The sequence below is a fragment of the Coregonus lavaretus genome, assembly GCF_964263955.1.
Source record: "Coregonus lavaretus genome assembly, chromosome: 8".
Lineage (NCBI taxonomy): Eukaryota > Metazoa > Chordata > Actinopteri > Salmoniformes > Salmonidae > Coregonus > Coregonus lavaretus.
The window spans coordinates 51,740,294-51,762,767 of NC_139995.1; the positions used below are offsets into that span (position 1 = coordinate 51,740,294).

Here is a 22,474-nt window from a genome sequence, read left to right on the forward strand (position 1 = left end):
TGACCTTGGGTTGTTGTAAACAATCACAGTCAACGTTTGTTCATGTATAATTGCTAAAACATCTATATTTTTCACTCAAAGTTAACTTTACGCGTATTTTTCCTGCTGCGAACAAATAGATATAGCCTATTTATCGATAGAGCATCATCGCAGAAGCTTGATAGTGCTGAAGTGAGAACACCAGCGGATGTGAGGAGAGAGTGTTTTTATAGACTCAACCCCTTTTTCTTTCAAGCCTTCTCTTTCTTTTGGTTTGGTCCAACAATAGAGAGAGAGAAATAGGGAGAGAGAGAGTCACAGGCATTGGACCTGCTTTCATGCCGTCAGTCTTGCGGACCCTGAGATGGACGTGAGATTTTATCCAGCACCCCCTTCAAGCGTGGGCTCATGTACATTACCAACTGATTCAAGTTGCCTGACCTCTTTGGACTATTATCATTGCAACAAGGTAATTACTATGAACTACTAATTACTTAGGCTATAGACTACATTTAGATAAGAAGGTTGTATCCCTTTGTTAGTTGCGCAAATGTGTTGCATGCGGCTATTCTGCATTTGTCATTCATGCATATTGACAACATTAGTGTCAAATATGACTTCACCTGAAATATAATCTCATGACATGCATAGGCTACATCTTTCAAACAGCATTTCATAATTGAGATGGATACATTTATCGAAACTTTCCTGCGTCTTTGTAGAATTCAGACTCTTTGGAAGTTGACAACCTCTCTTTAACGTGGAGATGTCTCCTCAAAAGGTGTATCGCTATATGAGCAATTTGCCAAACCTTTCACTGCAATGTGTATGTAAATTGTAGGTATGCTATAGGCGCGGTGCTGTATGTCCCATGCAGAAATATGGTGCGCACCATGCCTGTCCTGTCCAGTGCAGATAGCCTCAAAGTATTCAATCAAATACGGACGTAATTACGCACAGTTTTCTGCATTTACTTTCTACTATATACTCATAATTAACGGGATATTACGCCCAAGTCCCTGCAGAAGAGGACTAAATAGAGCATTCCTTTATTTCATGACCTATTACACAATAGTTTAATAACTGCATTCAACACATGATAAAAGTAACAATAATTCATATCAAAGCCACTCAACATAATAACAAATTTAAACAGAATCTAGCTTTTCACAGTTAGGTTCCCCGTAAAATGTCGCGGTGTCACATGTATTTTATAGGACACATATGGTAATGTTATTAAGGATTTAAAGAATTCATTCCAATACACCTGCAACGCATGTTAGAAATAATAAGAAAAGCAAAAAAATACTGAATGGGAATTCACTTCAACGAGCCCAGCATTTACATGAACTGTCCCTAGGGTAGGCTAGCCTTTACTTATAGCCCATGGTACTGTAGTCTACTGATAACATACTACGTGAATGTTTATTAGTATACTTTCTACATCTATTCATCCTTTATCTCAGTTATTCATATATGGTTATGGATGCATGATGTCCACTACAAGGAATAATATTTGATTGGAGCAGGAATGTGATCTGTTCGGATTATTGCCCATAAAAACTGCACCTGTCGGCAAAGTTTCGCTTAACAGTTATTGGGTGGAGGGAAGCTAAAAAAACTCACAAAGCCATTGAAGCTAAACATTTATGAGACGTTATTTTCATCCAACACTGTAAAAGGCGTGATTGGTTCGCCATGCGTAAATTTGCGTCCATCCATATGTTTCATATTACGACATTAGCCTATACCGCATCGAGCTCTTTTAAGCTAAATTTTTCCTAACATCTTGAACATCTTCCAAACATTCATCCTCATGTTAATTTTCAGTCTGGATTCGAATGTATCGTGGGTACATTACTTATGTCTGCTTTGTTATATGTTCACGTTCAACAGTTAAGATGTGCCGCCTGGGAATTTCTAATGCGCCCTGCAACATATAGGACAGTGTATTGAACGTAAAACAGAAAGAACTACTAGTAATAAAATACCATGGACTATATGTTTCTAAATGCCTTAATTTTTGGATTAGATTGTGCAGTAATGACACAAGAAGTAGCCCGGCATATTTTGAATAAATACAGTATGTACCCACTGGGCACAGACGTCTATTCCATGTTGGTTCAACGTAATTTCATTGTAATGACGTGGAAACAACGTTGATTCAACCATCGTGTGCCGAGTGGGTACTACTATGTAGACACAGTGGCAATCACAAAACTGCCCCAGATTGTCTAGTATAAACTCTGTTAGTGACATTTCCTCAGTCAAACATAAAGCATTATCAGATCTCCGATCTTCTCAAAACCTGAAAAATGTATGCATAAAGCCCTAAATAGTTTTTTTGCTAATCTTTCATTTGGCTCAATTATCTTATTTAGGCTATATAATATACGTAGGCTTACGGCTGGCACAATTACTGTTAATATATTTTATATTTTATTTTTGTGCTGGCCAATTACCGTCATCCAAAAGTGCCTGGATACAGCCCTTAGCGGTGGTATATTGGCAATATACCACAAACCCTCAAGGTGCATTATTGCTATTATAAACTGGTTACCAACGTAATTAGAGCAGTAAAAATACATGTTTTGTCATACCCCTGGTATATGGTCTGATATACCACAGCTTTCGGCCAATCAGCATTCAGGGCTCAAACCACCCAGTTTATAATATCCATATGTCCTTTATCGAATCTAGCTGCCTGTCAATGCTGTGGTCAAGGTAAAAGTTATATAAACATTTTGTCGGTAAATACAAAGCAACGTGCTCCAGGAGAGTGGATTATATAACTGAATGTGTTTGCTTAGCATACATCTGTCTATGATAGCTATTCTTACATTAGAAATTAAAACCTTGAGTGCAAAATATGTTTTTAATCACTTTGCACGGTCACACACTTGTAAGTACTACAAGATCGAATGTGAATTGCTTTCCCAAGACTTGGGCCCCAGGCTTTGAATGCAAATGTACCATCATGATTCAATGAACTCTTGTTTGCACTAATGTTGCCAAGTTGGGTAAGAGGAGATGCTAGGTTGCATGGAGAGCATCATACAGCCTTGTCCTTACGAAATTGACGTGTCCACACTGTACACCGACACACAGTGCACCTTAAGTGGCAAAACTAATGAAATAGTATGCTGTCTTTTTTATGACAGTTCACTTTTTCATCAATCTTATATCACCTATAAAACTGTAGATGTGTGCTGTCTATGACACTACCATGCCGGAGTGAGTTATCACTGAAAATTATGTAACTGTATATAATTGACCCTCCTAACTATGACTGATGCAATCTTGTACAGTGTTGCTGTTTGTACCAGAAGTGGCTTACATGGAAACCGGGCCATCCAGTATAAACAGGTTTTAGGCTACTTCCTGTGCTAGCTAACTTGCTAACGTGCTAAAGTGAGATGACTGCATTTCCTGCTGGTTTACTGTAAACGAGACCTTAGGTAAAATGGCATACACACCAGAAGCCGTGATAGGGTTTAATAATGCCAGGAACTTACAGGACGTGTAAAATGCAGGGGCGCAACTTTCACTGGGGGTGGGGGGGGGACATGTCACATGTTGAAATTGCAGTTTTGTTCCCCCCAGTTTTATAATTGGAACGTGATACAAAACGAGGCAACGGCGTGCTTTAGGACCATGCGGACGCCTCCGAGCGGTCGGGAAGGCTGTTTAGAGTGTTTATCCAACTGGATAAAAAAAAATATATATATATATATTATGTCCCCCTCCACTTCTAAAACCAAAGTTGCTTCACTGGTAAAATGTGTTAGTTAAAAGGGGCTAGACTGGATGTTTGGGTTTGTGATCGGTGCTTTCATGGATCTGGATTGACAAACCATATCAAGGGCTATCATGGATAGAGTCAGTCTAATGAATGAACATCTTGATGAAGAGGGCACATCGTCTCTTCTACAAATACATAATTGGGCGGTTTCCCGGATACAGATTAAGTCTAGTACTGGACTAAAAAGGAAGTTCAATGGGGAATTTCCATTGAAAATGCTTTTTAGTCCAGGATTAATCTTAATCTTTGTCCGGGAAAGTGCCCCAACATCCTGCATAGTTTAGTTTGAGGCGCATTCAATGATGCCAAGCCAAATTGCTTCAGCCTCCTGAGGTTGAAGAGGCACTGTTGCGCCTTCTTCACCACACTGTCTGCATGGGTGGACCATTTCAGTTTGTCAGTGATGTGTACGCCAAGGAACTTGAAGCTTTCCACCTTCTCCACTGCGGTACCGTTGTTTTGTTGATGTTGAGTGAGAGGTTATTTTCCTGGCACCACACTCCCAGAGCCCTCACCTCCTCCCTGTAGGTGGTCTCGTCATTGTTGATAATCAAGCCTACTACTGTTGTGTCGTCTGCAAACTTGATGACTGAGTTGGAGGCCTGCTTGGCCACGCAGTCATGAGTGAACAGGGAGTACAGGAGGGGGCTGAGCACACACCCCTGTGGGGCCCCAGTGTTGAGGATCAGCAAAGTGGAGATGTTGTTTCCTACCTTCACCACCTGGGGACGGCCCGTCAGGAAGTCCAGGACCCAGTTAAACAGGGCAGGGTTCAGACCCAGGGCCTCGAGCTTAATGATGAGCTTGGAGGGTACTACGGTGTTGAATGCTGAGCTATAGTCAATGAACAGCATTCTTACATAGGTATTCCTCTTGTCCAGATTGGATAGGGCAGTGTGCAGTGTGATGGCGATTGCATCGTCTGTGGATCTATTGGGGCGGTAAGCAAATTGAAGTGGGTCTAGGGTGACAGGTAAGGTAGAAGTGATATGATCCTTGACTAGTCTCTCAAAGCACTTCATGATGACAGAGGTGAGTGCCACGGGGTGATAGTCATTTAGTTCAGTTACCTTTGCTTTCTTGGGTACAGGAACAATGATGGCCATCTTGAAGCATGTGGGAACAGCAGACTGGAAAAGGGAGAGATTGAATATGTCCGTAAACACACCAGCCAGCTGGTCTGCACATGCTCTGAGGACGCGGCTAGGGATGCCGTCTGGGCCGGCAGCCTTGCGGGGGTTAACATGCTTAAATGTCTTACTCACGTCGTCCACGGAGAAGGAGAGGCCACAGTCCTTGGTAGTGGGCCTTGTCGGTGGCACTGTGTTATCCTCAAAGCGGGCGAAGAAGGTGTTTAGCTTGTCTGGAAGCGAGACCTCGGTGTCGGAGACGTGGCTGGTTTTCTTTTTGTAGTCCGTGATTGTCTGTAGACCCTGCCACATACGTCTCGTGTCTGAGCCGTTGAATTGCGACTCCACTTTGTCTCTATACTGATGTTTTGCCAGTTGAATTGCCTTGCGGAGTGAGTAGCTACACTGTTTGTATTCTGCCATATTCCCAGTCACTTTGCCATGGTTAAATGCGGTGGTTCGCGCTTTCAGTTTTGCGCGAATGCTGCCATCTATCCACGGTTTCTGGTTAGGGTAGGTTTTAGTAGTCACAGTGGGCACAACATCACCTATACACTTCCTGATAAACTCAGTCACCGTTTCAGTGTATTCGTCAAAATATTTTTTTCTAAACAGCTTCTACCCCCAAGCCATAAGACTCCTGAACAGCTAATCAAATGGCTACCCAGACTATTTGCATTGTCCCCCCCCCCCCCCCCCGCTACTGTTATTTTACTGCTTCTCTTCAATTATATTTTTTATTTTTTACTTATCTATTTTTTAGTCAACACTTATTTTTCTTAAAACTGCATTGTTGGTTAAGGGCTTCACTGTAAGGTCTACACCTGTTGTATTCGGTGCATGTGACAAAATTTGATTTGATTTGATTACGTAGACCTACATTAAAGCCCTTATCTAGTAACTCATTAGACCCTATCCTAAACCCAATCTAGAACAACCCAAGCATCCTCCTGAAACCAGACAATACAATATCAACAGTAGTATATTGCACACTGTCAAAAGGGGTACCACATCTACATCACAGCAGTGAACAGTCAAAAAGACGGAAGATAAGTCCATTACTTCTATTCATTCTGATATTAACTCTCTGGGCCCATGCCTTTTCAACTCTGTCCAAGTTGCATTGTCCTGCATTGTCTGTGTCTCAAATAGCACCCTATTATCTATATAGTGCACTACTTTTGACTAGGGCCCATAGGGTCCTCCATAAGGCTCTGGTCAAAAGTAGTGCACTATATAGGGAATAGGGTGCCATTTGGGACGCACATATTGTCTCTGAACTTGGCCGTGAGTCATCCTCACATTTAGCCACAGATTCTCTCTCTCTCTCTCTCTCTCTCTCTCTCTCTCTCTCTCTCTCTCTCTCTCTCTCTCTCTCTCTCTCTCTCTCTCTCTCTCTCTCTCTCTCTCTCTCTCTCTCTCTCTCTCTCTCTCTCTCTCTCTCTCCATGAGAGTGGGTGTATTGTTGGTTCAGTCTAGCTCCATACTAAAGGGCCACTACTTCTACATGTTTGGTTGACAGACTATTTGTCAAATTCGTTATGACTTGTGCATGTCCCGAGGCAGAATCACTTCTGTGAAATGAAGTTGGGTAGATTACTGTATCTAGCTAGCTGCTCCAGTTTTCTCCACATCCTCCACCAACATCAATGTCGGATATGTCATTATTATTCATTATTAGATAGGTTGGAAATGTATAGTGAAAGGGATGGTGGACTGTACATATTTGCACTGCGTAAGGATACAGTACAGTGTTTACAAAAGTACATGGACAAAAGTATTATGTCTCTGTTAGTCTAAAGCTACATTGGTGTGTGTGTGTGTGTGTGTGTATGTATGTCATGCTATTCTAATTGGTGTTATGCCTCAAGGCAAGATCAATGGCGCATATGATTTAATGGGAGTAAGCCTCAGGTGTACAATTGTTCCAGTGTTTCCTCCATACACTATACCTGTATGTACACTCTTAAATCCACACAATCAGAACTGCCCTGATTAAGGCTGCCTTCCCCTTTACATATTAGCCATCACAAGGTACTCAATGCTGTTTGAGTATCGATCAAACACTTCTTACAAATTGGGTAGTTACAAAACTATTCATCACCCCTATTTTAGTTTGGGACGTTCCAATTTCACCCATATTAATTTATTGATGGAATAGTCCAAAGTATGACCATGGTGGGGGTGGCCTTTCTCATGTTTAATCTCACAGAATGTGTTATTTTTTGCCCTTCTTTCCCGTAACATGACCTTAATACATTGACCTTAATACATTTTGCTGAATGGTGAATCCGAGCAAGCACTGCTATTCTCCCTGGAAAAGCGTTAACCCATGCATACTGTAAAGCAGGGATCATCAACTAGATTCAGCCAGGGACTATTTTTTCTTGAGCGGGTGGTCAGGGGGCCAGAACATAACTGCAAATTGACCGCAAGAAGCCCAAAAATATGTAATATTTTACTAAAACATAATCACTTTGAACCTTGCTTACATTTGTTTACGGTCACATATATCTCTCTATTATGTGGGAATACTTTGGAACAGATTTTCAAAATTAAAATAATTTGTAGCTGATTTGCAGGTGCTTTTACAGTCTTATAATAAAATCACCCACCAGTTGGGGAACGCTGCCATAATGGAAGGAATGCACACACAAAACATATATTTTATATTTGAGATTCTTCAAAGTAGCCACCCTTTGCCTTGATGACAGCTTTGCACATTCTTGGCATTCTCTCAACCAGCTTCATGAGGAATGCTTTTCCAACAGTCTTGAAGGAGTTCCCACATGTGATGAGCACTTGTTGGCTGCTTTTCCTTCACTCTCCGGTCCAACTCATCCCAAACCATCTCAATTGGGTTGAGGTCGGGTGATTGTGGAGACCAGGTCATCTGATGCAGCACTCCATCACTCTCCTTCTTGGTCAAATAGCCCTTACACAGCCTGGAGATGTGTTTTGGGTCATTGTCCTGTTGAAAAACAAATGATAGTCCCACTAAGCGCAAACCAGATGGAATGGCATATCGCTTCAGAATGCTGTGGTAGCCATGCTGGTTAAGTGTGCCTTGAATTCTAAATAAATCACAGACAGTGTCACCAGCAAAGCACCCCCACACCATCACACCTCCTCGTTCATGCTTCACGGTGGGAACCACACATGCGGAGATCATCCGTTCACCTACTCTGCGTCTCACAAAGACACGGCGGTTGATACCAAAAATGTCAAATTTGTACTCATCAGCCAAAGGACAGATTTCCACCGGTCTAATGTCCATTGCTCGTGTTTCTTGGCCCAAGCAAGTCTCTTCTTCTTATTGGTGTCCTTTAGTAGTGGTTTCTTTGCAGCAATTTTACCATGAAGGCCTGATTCACGCAGTCTCCTCTGAACAGTTGATGTTGAGATGTGTCTGTTACTTGAACTCTGGGAAGCAGTTATTTGGGCTGCAATCTGAGGTGCAGTTAACTCTAAATAACTTATCCTCTGCAGCAAGAGGTAACTCTGGATCTTCCTTTCCTGTGGCGGTCCTCATGAGAGCCAGTTTCATCATAGCACTTGATGGTTTTTGCGACTGCACTTGAAGAAAGTTTTTGAAATTTTCCGCATTGACTGACCTTCATGTCTTAAAGTAATGATTGACTGTCGTTTCTCTTTGCTTATTTGAGCAGTTCTTGCCATAATATGGACTTTGTCTTTTACCAAATAGGGCTATCTTCTGTATACCACCCCTACCTTGTCACAACACAACTGATTGGCTCAAACGCATTAAGAAGGAAAGAAATCCCACAAATTAACTTTTAACAAGGCACACCTGTTAATTGAAATGCATTCCAGGTGACTACCTCATGAAGCTGGTTGAGAGAATACCAAGAGTATGCAAAGCTGTCATCAAGGCAAAGGGTGGCTACTTTGAAGAATCTCAAATATAAAAATAGTTTGATTTGTTTAACACTTTTTGGGTTACTACATGATTCCATATGTGTTATTTCATAGTTTCGATGTCTTCACTATTATTCTACAATGTAGAAAATAGTACAAATAATGAAAATCCCTTGAATGAGTATGTGTGTCCAAACCTTTGACTGGTACTGTATAAAATGAGATATTCATTGTAAAAAGTTTAATTTGCGTGTACTTCATAGTTCACACAGCAGGCTGGATGTACAGTACAGTATATACATGTTCTGTACAAGTTGAGTGGTTGGCAGGACCACTTCCTGGTATTAATCAAGTGTTCCTCCATGTTTCCGAGCCTCTCTTTATTTACGTCGCCGGCAGCGGCAATGTCAAAAGGTCATGAGGAAAAATCAGGTAGCCTAGAGCTGATTACATCTCTGAGTTAATGATAAGTACAGAGCCATTCTCTAGGGGAAGCTGAGCTGAAATTGCCTTCCACACAGCGACTACACCATTACCTTAGAAAATGATTTCTAACCAGCCTCCCCTCATCGTCATGGTATGACTTGTTTATTTAAAACACAAGAACAAATAGCAACGAGGGGCAACGGAGAACTGCGAGCAAAGGAGTTTCCTAAAAAATAATATTTAATGCATTTTAAGCAAGTTAATAGTATTTTCCGACGATAGCAAAGTATCAGTTTACGGTGGAGAGGTGGGTAGGTCAACGAGATCCTCATACTTTTCACATCATTTGAACAGGCAAAAAATAAGACCTCTAAAATGAACAAACCTGTCTTTATTTTGATGCCGTGCCAGTGGTGACCTGATGTCTTTATAGGCCTACCTGGCATATTACTAAAATCACACACAGTAGCTGTAACGGTGACCAGGCTATTTACTGGGAAAGGCTGTAAATAATAGGAGATGGATCCAGTAATGCCTGCAGTAAATAAGAACCGTGTCCTCAGGGATTGAGCCGGGGTCTCCAGTTTAACCTGCAGAAGAAAGAGCCTCACAGACACAATCTCACAGCTCTCCATGCTTGAGCCCTTACTCATGAGTCTCATGGCATCACTATATGAAGGGTTGACAGTTTTTGAAGTTTAATGTAAAAAAAATCTAAAAATAGATGGAATAGTTTAGTTTATCACCTGCATCCAAATTAGATTAATGCCTGTTTGCTTTTGGTAATAGTCTGAAGCATGCCAGTGTATATTGTGATTGTAATACTGTCGTTATAGCAATAGCTTCAGCCACTTTGTATCTACATGATGCCTCTGTATTCATTAATTAGGATGAATTACAATTGAAGATGTAATGCATTAAGATGATTTTACATAGATCATCATCACAGTAAGTGAATCATAGTCACATTCTGTAATAATAGAAGAAATAAAAGCTGGTGATTTGTGTTGGACCTGCTGTATGCTTGCCCCTCACAAAGTCATATTAACTCTCATTATTGTCAGTGCTGTTCAAGCACACACAGTGTAGTGCCCACCTCCGCTTCTTGAAGTTTGTGTGTGTGTGTGTGGGGGGGGGGGGGGGGGGGCTTGCTTCCTCCCCTCTTCCCAATGCCCCCCTAGAGCATCGTGTTGTGTCAGAGCACTTAAAATGATACCTCTCTCTCTCTCTCTCTCTCTCTCTCTCTCTCTCTCTCTCTCTCTCTCTCTCTCTCTCTCTCTTTCTCTCTTCCCCTCTCTATAGCCACTTTATATTCAGTTTCTTGATTGTTCAGGGGGTGAGGAGGGTGAGGAGGGTGAGGGGTTTTAAGGGGTGGGTGGGGAGGGTGAGGAGGGTGAGGGGTTTTAAGGGGTGGGTGGGTTTATTTTTCAGCCACCGTGTCTTTAATGTCACTCAGCGATGTGGAAACCAAAATGAGTCTTGCCAGATGTGTTCCAGCCCAGATAGTGACTTGAAAGACAAACGTTTATTGTTTTAGTGCACTTGGTGTGGTTCAAACCCAAACTGCATGAAATGCTGATTGATGGATCTGACTAAAAGAAGGTGAGAGAGAAAATAGTGTGAGAGAGAGCGAGAGAGAGCGAGAGAGAGAGAGAGAGAGAGAGAGAGAGAGAGAGAGAGAGAGAGAGAGAGAGAGAGAGAGAGAGAGAGAGAATCTGCTGGGTGCGACTTAACCGTTTCCTCACTCACGCTGTATTGAGTAGGGGGAAAACCCCTGACAGCATTTCACAGCAAGAGATATTCACAGGTTCAGCCCTTTGCTTTTAGGTTTCGAAAACACAAACCTTTCTCTAACAAGGTTTGAAAGTTCTCTTAGTTTTAAGGCAAAAAATATTGATATCCTCCCTGAAATCCTATAGAACAGCACTGACAATTACCGTATTTACCAAGGAGCTGATCGTGGACTACAGGAAATGGAGGGCCGAGCACGCCCCCATCCACATCAATAGGGCTGTTGTGGAACTGGTCGAGATCTTCAAGTTCCTCGGTGACCACATCACTAAAGATCTATCATGATCCACACACGTCAACACAGTCGTGAAGAAGGCACAACAACACCTCTTCCCCCTCAAGAGGCTGAAAAGATTTGGCATGGGCCCTCAGATCCTCAAAAGGTTATACAGCTGCACCATTGAGAGCATCTTGACTGGCTGCATCTCCGCTTGGTATGGCAAGTGTTTGGCATCTGACCGCAAGGTGCTACAGAGGGTAGTGCGTACGGCCCAGTACATCACGGGGGCCGAGCTCCCTGCCATCCAGGACCTCTATACCAGGCGGTGTCAGCAGGAAGGCCCTAAACATTTTCTACGACTCCAGCCACCCAAGTCATAGACTGTTCTCTCTCCTAGCGCATGGCAAGCGGTACCGATGCACCAAGTATGGAACCAACAGGACCCTGAACAGCTTCTACCCCCAAGCTGCTAAACAGTTAGTTAAATAGTTAATCAATAGCCACCCCTAATATCTGCGTTTATCCTTTTTGCACTAATCTCTTTTGACTGATGACATACGCTGCTGTTACTGTTTATTATCTATCCCGTTGCCTAGTCACTTTATCCCTACCTATATGTACATATCTACCTCAATCACCTTGTACCCCTGCACATCCACTCAGTACTGGTACCTCGTGTATGTAGCCAATTATCGTTATTTATTGTGGATTTATTCCTCGTTTTATTATTTTCCTATTTCATTTTTTAAAAACAATTTCAAAAGAATACCTCTGCATTTTTGGGAACCTGTTGTTTGCGAAGCATGTGCCGAATAACATTTGATTTGATTCTATTTATGAAAGGTGGAAATATATTTGTTGCACCAAAGCAACAAGGTGATACATTGTTGTCAGTGACATTCAACATCATCCACACGCTTGCGGCTTTGATTTTTGACTCTTGGTCTCGAAGTGTTAACCTTTAGTTATGTATGCTCGGGGAGATGCAACGTTAATGCAACGTCCATGCAACTTGCATCATAAATATGATGATATCTTAAGTACCTTTTCGTTGCTTTGGTTTTTCAACAACAACCACCCATAGACCATAGTAGTATAACAGTGAATGCATCAACTGTGTATGTGAGGTGTTGACCTAGTTCGCGCTTATCCTAAAATACAATCAACACTCTATTCAAGACACGTCCCGATTATCACAGTAACATATCAGTAAATAATGTGTTCCAGACAGTGCTTGTCAACACACTCCGACACAAACCACTCAGCATACACCTCCGCATTCCAACCTATTTCTGTTTTCGCATCATGTTCCAGGAAAGGAAGAACACAGTGGCTGGTCTAGTCTCATAGCTGCATTTCCTTAAAGGCCCCCCGAATTAAATGGTTGGTGGTTGGTGATTGCTTGCTACAGGCAGGAAATGAAACGTCGAAAGAGAGGGAATAAGAAGGGGTGGGGCGGGGGGGACAAAGACATTTCATTGAGACTTGACGGGTCAGAGTGGTGAAAGTTTGACATGGTCTGGACACGGCTGATACTGTATCTGCTGTATCTACTGGTGATTATCAGGATGAAGTAGTTATTAGTTCAGTCTGGTGAAAAGAGAGAGAGGCCACCAACAAAGATTGCATCCCAAATGGAACCCTATTCCCTATATAGTGCACTACTTTTGACCAGGGGCTCAATAGGGCTCTGGTCAAAGGTAGTGCACTATATAGGGAATAGGGTGCCATTTGGGATGCAGACCCAATTCCAGGGCCAAACAATGAGGAAAGAATTTGCCTCAAAGTCTTATAATGTGGGCCTGTTCTTTGAGACCGTCTTTGTTTCTCCTCCACTGAACCTCCACTGCCTTTCCAGCCCAAACTGACTCAACTTCATCCCAAGCCGATTGAGACTTTCTCTCTCCATCATTTACATTTTTGGTTTGTTGTTTTACTTTTTATGCGCTTTGAGATAATTTGAAAACCGCTATACACATTAAATTTTTTATATATATATATGTGTTATAAGACCAAGACCCATCTCCCTCTGGGCTGGGATTGCATTAGCAGGTAGGCTACAAGCAACAGCTGATACTCACCAGATTTCTCTCCAAACATTTTCGTTGTGTTACTGTATATGTCTCTTTGCGAGAGGAGGCAGCTGTTTGTGCCCTATGTGCCCTTTAACATCTCACCGCACTCGCACTTGCACTTCTTCCAATATCAATGTGCCTTTTCTTGGAATGTCAGAGTGATTCTATAGATCTTAGATTCCTTAGGATAAATGTGTAGAAAAGCGATAAACAAACTGTCGGCGGAATGGAAAAATGCAGCTGTCGGGTGTATTAAGAGTGGGTCGGCAAGGCTGGGCAAACACAAACAGTTGTCTTAGCTTCCTGTGCAAACACACAGTGGAGATGGCTGGCTGGGGGACGGCCTTACTAAGTGCCTTTGGGCCTGGCTGAGTACACACGCGGACCCTTCCAGAATCCCCCTATTGCAAATGAAGCTTTCCTGATTAAGGATAATTCTGTAGAAGGCACTGTAAATGTACATTGACTGTCATTTAGCAGACACTCTTATCCAGTGTGACTTACAGGAACAATTAGGGTTAAGTGTCTTACTCAAAGACACATCGACAGATTTTTGACCTAGACAGCGCAGGGATTCGAACCAGGGATCTTTCAGTTAATAGCCCAACGCTCTAACCGCTAGGCTACCTATGTTGTCTACTTCTTTTTTTTATTCAATAAGGAACAATGAGTTGTATTGCTAGTATTACTGTGTTGGGGCTCCAGTCTTACAGTAAGCCTCTGCTCTCTGTGTTTCCCATGCTGTGACTGAAGACTGCCCAATAAGCCAGAGGCCACATCGGTTTGGTCCTCTGCCACATCTCCATGCCTAGTGTGTGCCAAGTGTATGGTTTTCCTGCCAATATGTCACTCATAGTATTACTGTTCCTTCAGGCAGGCTCAGTTAAAGCTCCATTTGCATATTTTGGTTTGTTTAAACTTTACTGTCTTGTCTTTGTCCCTTCCCAAAAACTCTATATTGATATTGCTGCTTCTGTTCATGCCCTCCTCTTACTGGTTGGAATGTGATGTGTCGGTGTCGCCGAGAGGGAGTATGTTCACAATGCTAACAAGGCATGGCTCTCTCGTTGCTGGTTTCACTTCATCCCTGACACAAAGGTGTTGGCATTTGGCTCTGCTCTCTGAGAACACTGACAGATTGTATGGGCACACCTCTCTGAGAACGCTGACAGATTGTATGGGCACACCTATCTGAGAACACTGACAGATTGTATGGGCACACCTCTCTGAGAACGCTGACAGATTGTATGGGCACACCTCTCTGAGAACACTGACAGATTGTATGGGCACACCTATCTGAGAACGCTGACAGATTGTATGGGCACACCTCTCTGAGAACGCTGACAGATTGTATGGGCACACCTATCTGAGAAAGCTGACAGATTGTATGGGCACACCTCTCTGAGAACGCTGACAGATTGTATGGGCACACCTCTCTGAGAACACTGACAGATTGTATGGGCACACCTCTCTGAGAACGCTGACAGATTGTATGGGCACACCTCTCTGAGAACACTGACAGATTGTATGGGCACACCTCTCTGAGAACGCTGACAGATTGTATGGGCACACCTCTCTGAGAATGCTAACAGATTGTATGGGCACACCTCTCTGAGAACACTGACAGATTGTATGGGCACACCTATCTGAGAACGCTGACAGATTGTATGGGCACACCTCTCTGAGAACGCTGACAGATTGTATGGGCACACCTCTCTGAGAACGCTGACAGATTGTATGGGCACACCTCTCTGAGAACACTGACAGATTGTATGGGCACACATCTCTGAGAACGCTGACAGATTGTATGGGCACACCTCTCTGAGAACTCTGACAGATTGTATGGGCACACCTCTCTGAGAACACTGACAGATTGTATGGGCACACATCTCTGAGAACGCTGACAGATTGTATGGGCACACCTCTCTGAGAACGCTGACAGATTGTATGGGCACACCTCTCTGAGAACACTGACAGATTGTATGGGCACACCTCTCTGAGAACACTGACAGATTGTATGGGCACACCTCTCTGAGAACGCTGACAGATTGTATGGGCACACCTCTCTGAGAACACTGACAGATTGTATGGGCACACCTCTCTGAGAACACTGACAGATTGTATGGGCACACCTCTCTGAGAACGCTGACAGATTGTATGGGCACACCTCTCTGAGAACATTGACAGATTTTGTAATTGTGTTTATTTAAAAGCAGCTTTATTGTATCATATAGATCGTTAGTAAAAATGACTCTTGCTATCTGTAAGTAACTTCTTCTTTTCTTTGCACAACGTTGCTTGCAGGAAATAATTACAGCCCATTCAAATAAGAGTGTGAAAACAGCTAGAGGGTGACTGGCATTATGCCGGATACTTCAATTGCCTCAGGACCCAATTGCCTCAGGACCCAATGCCTCAGGACTCAATGTAGCCGTCTACTCAACTGCCAGTGGATGCTACATGCCTGCAATGCCATAATTGCCTATTTGTAGAAGGGAGCGACTGTGAGCAGTTAAAAATAGTTGGAGGGACTATTAACGCTTTGCCAGCCAGTACGCTCATGTAAACATTCCTTTGCTCTATCTTCAGGAAGATCAGATCAATTCGAAGTCTTGTCCCACTTTATGGCTCAGTAATGATGGAAATGGTACTTAGAGGAACATTTTGAATAGTGAATGTATGTTGTTTTCTACCTGTCAAGGGGACAGTGTGAGTGATGTGTGTGAATAGAGTAATTCCTTTCACTGCGTGGCTGTATTAAAACTTTACCTCCTGGCTCCTTAAGCTGTTGTTTCCCCCTGCCTGCTATCTTCTCTAGTAGAACCAGAGGACTCAGATGAGAATCAATTGAAATGTTAGCTTTTTTGGATGTGGCCCCTTCGCTGTACAAACTGTACCGAAAGAAATAGCAGTAACCTTTTGTCAGATTTTCAAAAAGCTTTCACTGACACCAGCCTCTTTTAATCAGGCGGGTTTTGGCAGGAAATGTCTGTTCCTAGGAGCAACACTTTAATCATATTTTATTTGAGTTCAAAGGAAGCTAATCAGAATATTCTGGCTAAAACAGCTCTATTGGACTTTCACGTTCACTTTTAGCTGTTAAGCATAACTGTGGGAGTCTCTGAATGATTTCAATTACTCACAAAAAGTCTATAGGTTAGTTGGTATGTTGAGCTATAGGTTAGTTGGTATATAGTTGAGCTTGTGCACATTTGGAATGTCATTAAATTGGTCTGGCCACGCGCCAACATGCTACAATTTCCCCCTCATTTCAAATGAGAATGTATAGAGTACCCTGTTAAAATACCTTAAGGGAAATGGCAGTTTAATATTTAAAATACCGCTTGCATTGTACACGTTACATGCGTTTCAAGATTAGTTATCCTCCGCGGCATCCCCTTTGACATTTCGAAGGTATGCTGCTTTTGAAGCATGGATTCCCTGTAATCTAAAAATATATTATTGATGTGTGGTTGCGTTATAAACTTTAAATTGGTTTTGCAGCATTTATTTTTAGCCATACCATATTGGAAATCGTGAGAACATGTTGCAAAAAGAGACTTTATTATAATGTATATAGAGTTGCATGTAAACCCTAGCTCTGGCAAGACTTTGCAGCTGTAGACTACATTGTGAAGCTGCAATAGACTTAGAACCTATAGTAGCTGTCAGTGCTAACAAACTACATTTAGCTCCCATTGCTAACAAATAGTCATTGCAGCATGCTAATAAACCTTACAAAGTGGGCGCTTCCACCACTTAATTTCAACGTAATGACAAACTGGATGACAAAAAAGCAAACTGGGTCACTCATAATCCCAGAGGACTCTCTGATTAAAAGTATAGCACTGGTTTAAAAAGAACGCTATGGCCATATCTATAGGGTGTCTGGAACTCAACTTAACAACAACACCAGGGCCGTATCTATAGGGTGTCTGGAACTCAACTTAACAACAACACCAGGGCCGTATCTATAGGGTGTCTGGAACTCAATTTAACAACAACACTATCGCCATATCTATAAGGTATCTGGAACTCAACTTAACAACAACACCAGGGCCGTATCTATAGGGTGTCTGGAACTCAATTTAACAACAACACTATCGCCATATCTATAAGGTATCTGGAACTCAACTTAACAACAACACTATAGCCATATCTATAGGGTGCCTGGAATTCAACCATGTTTTCAGTTATATCAAAGGAATTTTAAGAAGGGATCATAGTGCAGCCCGAAAGGTACAACTGTACGGTCGGAATAAACCACGAGAAAATGCAATATACTGTAGGCCATTAACACCAGTGCAAAATGCATTAACTGCAACTAAGACCAATAAAGAAACATTTACATTAGGGATATACAGTACAGTATGTGCTCTTCAAAAGGTCAATGGCATCCTTTCTTCATTTGATGTTTTTTTTTTCCTTTATTTAACTAGGCAAGTTGTGATACAGCCTGGAATCGAACCGGGGGTCTGTAGTGACGCCTCAAGCACTGAGATGTAGTGCCTTAGACCGCTGCATCACTCGGGAGCCCAAGCTTAAAGAGAACAAAAACATTGCTTCAGAAGCTAGGTTTCCATCCAATTCAGAAGCTAGGTTTCCATCCAATTCAGAAGCTAGGTTTCCATCCAATTCAGAAGCTAGGTTTCCATCCAATTGGCGACAGATTTTCATGCGAATAATCTAAAATCTGCATAAAAACAATATGCACGTTTTCACAACAGAGATGTGTTTCCATCAAATTGACTTGTTGCGGACAAAAGGCTGTGCATGATGACGTAGTGCACATAAAATAACTTTTGCGGTTAAATTACCAAAAAAATACAAGTAAATGTGTTTCCAATTGCAATTTCAACTCTACTGATGGTTTTGTGACAAAACATGTTGCTTTATAAAGCGAATGTGCCCACTCTGGTCTTGGCACATGCGCTCTAGCCAACAGCTAGCAGATACAGTGTGGGTAGGCTAGTCTACATGATGAGATTATTATGGATAACAGCAATATTATTTGTATTTGTCAAATGGCAGCCAAGCATCAATCATCATGTCACCAGAATAAGACCCTCAATATCTATTGGAAAGCATCATCAAGCTCATCACTGTGCACTTTCCCCACCCTGTGAAGTTCATCATAACTTACTTCATCTGTAGCCTAATGAACTGCATGGTTCCCGAGTCGTAGTGGAGAGGACCACAACATGCCATCGCGTGACTCCAACTTTACTTCCATGTGATGTTTATTATATCAACATTTGCGCATAAAGGCGTTTCCACTGCCATTTCTCGCATAATTAATTTTACAGACACAAAAATATCCCATTTTGTCTAGCGTATTTAGTTTTGGCGACATTTGGAAAGTTTCCATCAGGCCTTTCGTGACATTTTTTTATCCAACATATACTTTACGCACATAAAAAGTTTGGATGGAAACCTGGTTAGAGATATGTTAAAATATTTCCTGGTGGTGTTGTGGCTATTTTGATTGCAGAGTCTCTTTACAATTTCACTTCAGGTTTTTCAATCATTTCGAGGCAATGACCAAAATAGCACCTGCAATTCAAGGCACTTTGTGGCATAAAAATGACATCATAATGGCATTAAAAGGAACTGAGACGCCCCTGTAGATTCATATTCATCAACATGTTAAATACAGTGTGTTTTTGCAAAAGAGAAACATTAAAATCACCTCGGATCCGCAAATGCACACTTCTGCAAATGGATCAAGTCGAGCCATTCTTCCCGAATCACCCAGCATGCTGCAATAATAGCTTTTCCTTGTACATGTCCTGTCAAATCAACTTCTACTCCTCCAGTGCTATTTTAGTGTTGGTCACTGAGTTGTTGACAGTGAAAATACAACTCCTCTATGTTACTGAGAGATTACATCCTCAGAGAGTACATGGGAATATACGTCAGGCAGAGTAAATCCATCATTAAGTTATTAGCTCTTTGCAAAACACATATTGAACTGAACCCACGCAGTAGGCTAAATGAGAGTTGAGGGTAATAGGACATAGTTGGTTGATTCTCCTTTTTCACTCATTTTCAGAACACTTTTTTATCAATGGTGCATCGTGCAATTTCCCACAATTCCAATTAACGCAGGGCTTGTTTGCTTATCTTTTGGAGCTGTTAACTAATATGCTTCTGTTTTATCGTTAATTAGAAGAAAAAGTGGCTTTGGCGCTGCAATTAACATACTGAGTAATAGGGGAGTATTTCTCTGTGTTAGTGAGATTCACAGGCAAGACGTAATCTAACATCCATATGGCAAAGCCTGCTAAGTGAATCAAAAAGCTGTGTGTCAGTGGAACTACTGTTCCTCATTCTCCCTCAATGGAACTGTGCTGATAGGGTGAACGGGAAAGCTCCCATGCCAACAAGCCTTTGGGGTATAGAGTGTGTGCCATGATGCTTTCATGTCATTGCCTTCTATGCTAAAGACAACTTCACATCTCAATAAGCATAGGATTTGTTTCAGGGATTTTTTTTTATCTGCCTCGCCAAAAATGCTCACACCAAAGACTGAATGTGTAGGGTGTAGGGTTGCAATAATGTTAGATATTTTACATTGACATTTTAGTCAGACACTTTTATCCAGAGCAACTTACAGCTAGTGCATTCGTCTTAAGATAGCTACACTCTTAGAAAAAAGGGTTCCAAAAGGGTTCTTCGGCTGACTCCGTAGGAGAACCCTTTTTGGTTCCAGGTAGAATCCTTTTTGGTTCCAATCAGAACTTTTCGGGGTTCCATGTAGAACTCTTAGTGGCAAGGGTTATACATGGAACTCAAAAGGATTCTACCTGGAACCAAAAAAGGGTTATCCTATGGGGACAGGCAAATAACCCTTTTAGGTTCTAGATAGCACCTTTTTTTCTAAGAGTGTAGGAGTGTGTGTGTGTGTGGGGGGGGGGGCAGGTACTCTGCTGTCCTAGCTTCAGGGGGAAGCTGGTTCCACCATCGGGGAGAAGAGTTTGGACTGGGCAGAGCGGGAGCTGTGGTGGGAGGTCCAAGAGACCAGAGGTGGCAGAACGTTGGAGTGTAGGGTTTGAGCAGAGCCTGAAGGTAGGGAGGGGGGGGCAGTTCCTCTTGCTGCTCCGTAGGCATGTAATGGATGCAAGTTTCAACTGGAAGCCAGTGGAGTGTGCAGAGGAGCGGGGTGACATGGGAGAATTTGGGAAGGTTGAACACCAGGCGGGCTGCAGCATTCAGGATAAGTTGCAGGGGTTTGATGGCACAAGCAGGGAGCCCAGCCAACAGCGAGTTGCAGTAGTCCAGATTGGAGATGACAAGTGCCTGGATTAGGACTTGCGCCGCTTCCTGTGTGAGGTAGGGTCTTACTCTACGGATGTTGTAGAGCATGAACCTGCAGGAGCGAGTCACTGCTTTGATGTTTGCAGAGAACGACTGGGTGTTGTCCAGGGTTGTGCAAAATGTCTTTGCACTCTGGGAGGGGGACACTGTGAAATTGTCAACCGTTATGGTCTGGGAGGTCTGGGAGCAGGCAGGCCTTCCTCGGGAGGAAGAGCAGCTTCATCTTGTCGAGGTTGAGATTGAGGTGGTGGGCCGACATCCAAGCTGAGATATCTGACAGGTTAGCAATTTGAACATGGGCCCTGTAACATACATTAAAGTATGGGTTTGAATAGCTCAAACAGAAACTCCCACAATCCCTATGCTGCAGTATGCAGTAGTAGTTATTGCTTTCATATTTCAGAGGAAGGCACTAAGGAAAAGATTGCGATAATTTACTGATTGAGGCAATGAGGTTGATATCTATCAGTGTTTCAAAGAGGAAATCATTCTACATTTTTGATCATTAGATAACACTGTTTTTAACTTAATGTTGGGTGTAGCCATGCCATCTACTCTACTACAATGCATTGTAGAAGAAAATATTACACCAGTAGCTATCCCCATAGTGGAACAGCTCAGCCATTCAAAATCAACGGAGACAAACATATCTTCACATAAGACACTCAGTGTCGTGTAGCAAATACAAATAAACGCATGAACCATGGCAGTGTTGGGTTTACTTAGCAAAATGTCTCACTTTCCCATGAATAACATGTCTCTGGGCTTCTCCTGGTGGTGGGGAAGTTGAAAGGAAAAGGAGGGCTCCTTTAAAGTGCATTTTAACGTAGCTCCCGTGTGAAGCCTGAGAGAGAGAGAGATCAATCTGGAACTCCTCTCAGAACACAGTGCATTTAGGGGAATGACATTTACAGATGTTGCTCCTTTTGAACATGTGGTAATAACTGCTGGCATACAGGGGCTGAGAGGGTATTTCCCACTGTGGAGTAGTGTAGCCTACACTAGCCAACAGTGGTACTGTTGAATCTGTACTGAGCATCTTAGAGAAGCTATACAGTGTCTGTCAACCCCTGGCCTGGTAATGTTACAGCTTGTTTCGTCTTATACATCTAGCTAGGTTTATGTCCAGTTTCCCACATGCACACACTTACTCATTCAAATACACTTTTTTAGTATGACTGTACTTTTGCTGGTACGTCTGTTTGAGAAAAGACTCCCCAGGACCGGAATACACACAAGATGATAAAACGTTTGCTTGCTCAGCCTTTGTTTTCTTGGTCGACAGAGAGGTGGTATCATCATGAATAGAGAGTAGTCAGAGCAGGTGGGCACAGATGTGCACTGTACCCTCTCACCTTGTTATGGAACGTCTCACATCAGAAAGAGTTCAAGTAGGGAGACCTTTCTGTGATCTTGATTTGACCATCAGAGGATGCTCCATTTATCATTCCATGACTAGTCTCCTCAGTACTCTATAGACAATGGGGATTTAGCGCAGCATGCTACAGTATTGCTAGGCTACACGCTCACAAATACCAGAGCACAAAGGAGACAACACGGTAAACAGGCTTCATGCATGTTAAGGTGAAGGCTGAGCTAATTGAGGATTATTAGTTAATACCTGTGGGTGGTGGTTTTCTCTGAGAGGAACAAGCTTCTCCCTCTCTCTCTTCTTTTTCTCTCCTCATTCTCTCTTTCTTTCACGCTCTCTCTTTCTCTCAGCCTTTCTCTTCCCTCTCTCTATTCATCCTCTCTCTCTATCTGTCTCTTTCTCACTCTCTCACTCTCTCACTCTCTCCCTCTCTCCTCTCTCTCTCTCTCTCACTCTCTCACTCTCCCTCCCCCCTCTCTCTTC

The 22,474-nt window shown here is 42.5% G+C and overlaps 1 protein-coding gene across 1 annotated transcript in view; it reads left to right on the forward strand.

The window, feature by feature from the left end:
• Nucleotides 1-331: 331 nt before the first annotated feature.
• LOC311133237 (TOX high mobility group box family member 2-like) overlaps nucleotides 332-22,474 on the forward strand; it is a 150,386-nt gene continuing 128,243 nt past the window's right edge. The window contains exon 1 of the mRNA XM_084166723.1: nucleotides 332-448. Coding sequence (XP_084022849.1) covers nucleotides 344-448 — 105 coding nt within the window. The 5' untranslated portion in view covers nucleotides 332-343. The remainder of the gene's footprint in view (nucleotides 449-22,474) is intronic.